This window comes from Tamandua tetradactyla, chromosome 4, assembly GCF_023851605.1.
Source record: "Tamandua tetradactyla isolate mTamTet1 chromosome 4, mTamTet1.pri, whole genome shotgun sequence".
In the NCBI taxonomy this organism is placed as follows: Eukaryota; Metazoa; Chordata; class Mammalia; order Pilosa; family Myrmecophagidae; genus Tamandua; species Tamandua tetradactyla.
In genome coordinates, this window is record NC_135330.1 from 85,506,517 (window position 1) to 85,512,888 (window position 6,372).

The 6,372-nt window shown below is 40.5% G+C and overlaps 1 protein-coding gene across 1 annotated transcript in view; it reads left to right on the forward strand.

The window, feature by feature from the left end:
* The window catches only part of LOC143680325 (voltage-dependent N-type calcium channel subunit alpha-1B-like), a 100,076-nt gene extending 94,416 nt beyond the window's left edge, over positions 1 to 5,660 (forward strand). The window contains 1 exon segment of the mRNA XM_077156825.1: positions 375 to 5,660. Coding sequence (XP_077012940.1) covers positions 375 to 485 — 111 coding nt within the window. The 3' untranslated portion in view covers positions 486 to 5,660.
* The last annotated feature ends 712 nt before the right edge of the window (positions 5,661 to 6,372 follow it).

The window sequence follows — 6,372 nt, forward strand, 5'->3', positions numbered from 1 at the left end:
ATGGCTACTGTGGTGGGCGCGGCGGCTCCCCCACTATGGACCAGGAGCCTGAGCCCTAGAGAGGTTTCTGTGCTTGCCAGAGCCACCAGCCAGGGCTGGCAGGGCAGGATACACACAGGTGTATCAGAGCCTGCTGGCTGTCCCTCTGATCACTGTCCCCCTGAGGGTATTCCCTGTGAGCTGGTCGCCAAGTGAGCACCTCTGAGGGATGTGTGTACCAGCGGCCGTGGGATGCTGGCACCCCCCAGAGACCTCAGGGGCTGTGTCCCCTTCCCCTGCTGGGGGTGACGCAGGCCACACACATCCCCTCTGGGGCCTGGCTCTGCCTCTTTTCTGGGATATTCCTCACCCTAGAGCATGTTTCTCTCCTAAAGATGATTGACCTGGAGCTGCTGCTGCACCCTGGGGCCTACTTCCGGGACCTGTGGAACATCCTGGACTTCATTGTGGTCAGTGGGGTCCTCTTGGCGTTTGCCTTCTCATAAGTACCGACATCTGTGCTGGCTTCCAGCCAGGCTGCAGGTCCAGGAGACGGGAGGGGTGCAGAGGGGGACCCCATGGGCTTCCCTGGCTGTCCTGGCTCCCCTGCCCTGAGAGGCTGTCTGTGCTTGAGGCAGGGGGTGCCCAGGCCAGTCCCTGACATGCCCCTGGTCCTGGAATTGCGCACTTGTCTTGGGCCTCCACTGGCCTGTCATGTGGGTCCTTTGGGGCAACTCTAGCAGCTCCAAGGTGAGGACCTGGCCCAGGAGCCCTCCACTCTTCTGCACGGCATGGTTAGCTGCACACCCTTCCCCTTTGGGATTTGAGGCTGGGTTCCCCATCACCTGGCCTGGATTTTGGGCCGTCGTTACCCTCACAGTGGGAGAGCTTCACAAGGCTGGGATCTGGGGCCTTGGGAGTAGCTGGGGGTGGAAAGACACCAGGAGGCCGGGCAGGTTGGGGACTTCTGGGAATTTGTGGGGTGAGTCCAGATGTGAGGATGGCCCCCGACAGATGGCAGGGACCAGGGAAAGGGTCTTCATCTTCTCTGAGCCCTCCGGGCGCTCCCCTCCTGTCTCCGCTGACTATGCTCTCTCTGTCTTCCTGTGGCTGGACTCTCCGTAGGAGCTTCATGGGGTAATGCTTTCCACGCCTCCACCCACTGCCGGCCCTCTCTGAGTCCTGCTCGGCCCCTACCCCACCCACCACTACTGCATACTGCCAGGGCCAGTCCTTCTGCCTGCCTTCCTGCCTCCTCGGGCCTGGGAAGGCAGTGCTTCCTCACACTTGCTGCAAGCTGGGAACTTGGCCCCGGGGCCCGTGTGGGTCTCTGGGTGGGCGCTGCGACCCCAGTGGTGCTGTCTCACATGGCTCCTCCCCTCAGACCACACTGTCTTTTTTCTCTTTCCACCCAAGCCTGCCCCTTGCAAGTCCAGCTGACTCCTCTGGGTATCTCAGGGACCCTCCTTCTACAATAAAGGGAGTGAGGGCTTTGTCAGAACTCAGTAAAGGGCTTTGGAGTGAGAATGCTGCAGCTGGGAGGGGGATCAGGGGCTGCCCCCAACTCAGGAGGGGGAGGAGTAAGATCTGGGAAGCTTATTACCACCTGTTCTAGTTTGCTAGCTGCCAGAATGCAATGTATATACCAGAAACAGAACACCTTTAAAAGGGGGAATTTATTAAGTTGCAAATATACAATTCTGAGGCTGTGAAAATGTCCCAATTTTAAAACAAGTCTATAATCATCTCCAAATTAAAGCATCAAGAAGTGGTTACCTTCACTGAAGAAAGGCTGATGAAGTTTCTCTCTTAACTGGAAAGGCACATGGCAGACATGATGTCTGCTAGCTTTCTCTCCAGGCTTCTTGTTTCATGAAGCTCCCCCAGGGGCATTTTCCTTCTTCATCTACAAAGGTCTCTGACTGTGAGGGCTTTTGTGTATCTCGTGGCTCTTGAGTTCTCTCCAAAATGCTTCCTCTTTTAAAGGATTCCAGTAAACTAATCAAGAGCTATCTGGAATGGGGAGAGTTGCAACTCTCTGGAAGCTATCTGATCAAAAGTTGCCTCCACAGTTGGGTGGGTCACATCTCTGTGGGAACAATCAAAAAGCTCCCAGCCCACAATATTAAATGAGGATTAAAGGACATGACTTTTCTGGGGTCCACCACAGATTCAACCCGGCACACCACCCTATTATTAGCCTTGTATTAATGTGGTACAGTTATTACAATTCATGAAAGAACATTTTTAGGCTAAATAAGTATAGCCTAAAATTTCCCCTTTAAACCACATTCAAATATATAATTCAGTCCTATTAATTATGTTCACCATGTAACCTCTACCTGACATATGCCACAGTCTACTACATTGTGAAAATATACAAATATCCGAAATATAAAAGTGAATCTCATGATAAGATAGAAGGGAAAATGAACTGGAAGATTTAACATTGTTAAGATGGCAATATTACCTAAGGGAATCTATAGGTTCAATGCAATTTCTATCAAAATTCCAATGGTCTTATTTTACAAAAATGGAAAAAATATCCTCACTTTCATTTGGATTTGCAAGGTGCCCTGATAGTCAAAAGAATATTGAAAAGAAGAACAAAGTTGAAGGACTCATACTTCCTAACTTCAAAACTTACTACATTCATTTCCTGGTGCCTGCCCATTCAAAAAGAAAAAAAACTTACTACAAAGCTACAGTAAGCAAAACAGTATAGTACAGACATAAGGATAGATGTATATCAGAAAGAAACCCAACCATCTATGGCCAACTGATTTTCACCAAGCATATTGAGAACGTTCACTGTGGGAAAGACAGTCTTTTCAACAAATAGTGCTAGAGAGGATGGGGAGAAAGAGGCACACTTACCCACTTTGGGGGGAATGTCAAATGGTGCAACCACTGTGGAAGGCAGTTTGGCGGTTCCTCAAAAAGCTGAATATAGAATTGCCATATGACCCAGCAATACCATTGCTAGGTGTCTACTCAGAGGACTTAAGGGCAAAGACACAAATGGACATTTGCACACCAATGTTTATAGCAGCATTATTTACAATTGCAAAGAGATGGAAACAGCCAAAATGTCCATCAACAGACGAGTGGCTAAACAAACTGTGGTATATACATACGATGGAATATTATGCAGCTTTAAGACAGAATAAACTTATGAAGCATGTAATAACATGGATGGACCTAGAGAACATTATGCTGAGTGAGACTAGCCAAAAACTAAAGGACAAATACTGTATGGTCCCACTGATGTGAACCGACATTAGAGAATAAACTTGGAATATGTCATTGGTAACAGAGACCATCAGGAGTTAGAAATAGGGTAAGATAATGGATAATTGGAGCTGAAGGGATACAGACTGTGCAACAGGACTGGATACAAAAACTCAAAAATGGACAGCACAATACTACCTAATTGTAATGTAATTATGTTAAAACACTGAATGATGGTGCATCTGAGCTATAGTTTTTTTTATATACTTTTTGTATTTTTTATTTTTTTCTCTATATTATCATTTTCTTTTTCTGTTGTCTTGCTATTTCTTTTTCTAAATCGATGCAAATGTACTAAGAAATGATGATCATACATCTATGTGATGATATTAAGAATTACTGATTGCATATGTAGAATGGAATGATTTCTAAATGTTGTTAGTTAATTTTTTTAATTAATAAAAAATGAGAATAAGATACTATTCATTTGTTGAACAAATATTTCTTGAGCACATACTCAACACTACATTATAAACTAGGTGCAGGGGATAAAATATGAAGATTGGCACAATCCCTGCTTATGTTCTAATGGAAGTAGACAGATAAACATGTAACCTAACAAGTAAATAAATAAGATAGTTTAGATAGCAATAACATTATATAGAAAATGAAGCACAGTAAATGGGATAAAAAGTGACTAGTAATAAGCTATAGCTATTTTAGATAAATTGGATGAAGAAGACTTTCTCTGAATAGGTGTCATTTGAATTAAAACCTATGGTAACCAGATGAAGATCAAGAAGAGCTTTCCAGGTTGAGGAAATAGCTAGTAGAAAAAAGGCTCGAATGCTTTGTTGAATTCCTACCTCATATGATTGTTGTGAGAATTAAATAAAATAATACAAGTAAAGTGCTTGGTACTGGGTCTGACATGTAGTAAAGGCTAAGTAAATCTTACCTCTGATGATAATAATGAGGAAGAGCATGATGGGGGCTATGATAATTATACCAACCAACAAAAGCCAAGTATTGGAAATACTGTTCTCAATCTCTTCTAGGCTGAAACAGTTCACAACCTCTTTCACACCACAGAAAAAGGTTATAAACTGGTCAAAAGGACAAAAGATTGGTAATAAAAAGGGATACAGTAGGTATTCAGACAGCATTCCATCAGAATGGACATAAAAAATGTTTTTTTGGTATTTGATATTTCATAAAAACTTATTAGTTTTATCAGACATCTCTGATAAAAAAGAATACAATTTTTTTTGTTCTTCATTGAGGTTTTACTATAAATTTCTGTATAAAATCTCCTATGGTTTTCCATAAAGTGATCTATGATAGCTATTCAATAATTTCTCCAATTAAGTTTGTACTTAGAATTGTTGAGGCATTTTCAAATTTTATAGGAAAGCATGTTATATGGGATATAATAGTGATGAGACTAGTGAAAGTTGAATTATAAAGCATTTCTATTTTTAGCAATCATTAACTCCAGTGTCCAACATACATTAAGCTTTACAGGGAACAGAATAATGTTATTAATCACACCAGGCGCTCTCTGCTTAGTATTAGTGCTTGTTGTTTCCTCTGCCTTCCTGTTTCATTCCTTTTGAATAATGTATATATTCCTGGTATAGATAGATGTACAACACAGTGATTTAGGTAGAGTTAGCCAGAGTAGTTTTCAAGATATCTTGTTTGCTTCTGGCCAGTTTAATTTATTGCTATCTGAGCATAGTAAACAGGAAAATGATATCTCACACACACACAAGTATATATTTAATCTCCAGTATGTGTGTGTGTATACATATCCATCCATCCATTCATCCATCCATCTATACATATCCCATTTCTTCCAGAACATGCCAAAAATCATTAAAGTCATACTACAAGCCAGTAGGCTACTTTAAGAATAAATATAAGTAGAAAGATATCAGAGAACCACAAGAGTAAAAGGGACCCTACGAAAAATAGTACCATACAAATATAAGGTTAATATATGCCATATATATGGGAAGAATATATTTTGAATTTTCTATCAGATAACATACTGTTCTTAATATATAATGACAGGTCTATGCAAAGGGAATTTGAGCTTTGTCTTCAGTATTCAATTTCTTATAAATACATGAAAATATATGAAGAAATGATAATAAGACAATAACATTTGTTAATTTTAGATGGTAAGCATATGGGTGCTTGTTATATTAATTTTTTACTATTTCAAATATTTCACTAAAAAATGGGAACAGATTGACTAAAAGACATGAGGTTGCTAATACCCATAAACCCTTTAGCTTAGAATTCTCCAATTTAGAATCTGGTATCATCTGGATATCCTATTACATGTACTCTTTATCCTAAGAAAAATCACAATGGCAATATTTTTAATTGTTAGTTTTTCAACACAACTTTACAGCTTTAAACTACATCCAAAAAAACTTTAGCTCTCTTTTAAACATCCCATTCACAAAGAAAAATGTTGTTACTGCCCTTAAGATTAGTCCTAATGTAAGTCAGATGATCTGTTTTTTTGTCTTATTCATGCACACACATGTGCACCTGCAGACCTTTTAAAACTTTATAACCTAAGCCTTTTGACTATTGCCTGTTGACTTTAAAGTCAACTTCAAATCACTGATGATGTTTGCATTTTTAAGGCCTGTCGTGTGTTTTGAAGGTTGAAGTACAAAGTGTGAACAGGAGTCATGGGACGGATGATGGCTTTTTTCCGTACAGGGAATTCTTCAATCCTTTCGTTCAGATCTGCTTCTTTACTCTCTATATACCCTACATTCTCTAAAGGACTCCTTACCTTCTCCTCTCTTTTTTCCAATTCAGCTTCCTCATTCCTTTCTGTTATGTTCATAGCAGTTAACATGGGAGGAATGAGATGAGCTCAACGGTGATTTTTAATTTCTTCTTTGCTTGTCTATATTCTTCACTAAACAATGTGATGAACAAGACAAAAGTTATTTAAAGTAAAAGAAAAAAAGAACCTGCTATTGAAAATGATAAACATCTGATTTTTAAAATTCTAAAATTCAGACCTTTTAGTAAAGATTACTATACTATTTGTTCAAATCAGTCTTCTTCAAATATTACAGATTTTGAAACATCAACACATTCTCAGTCCTTCCCTACATACATGTCTGTAAT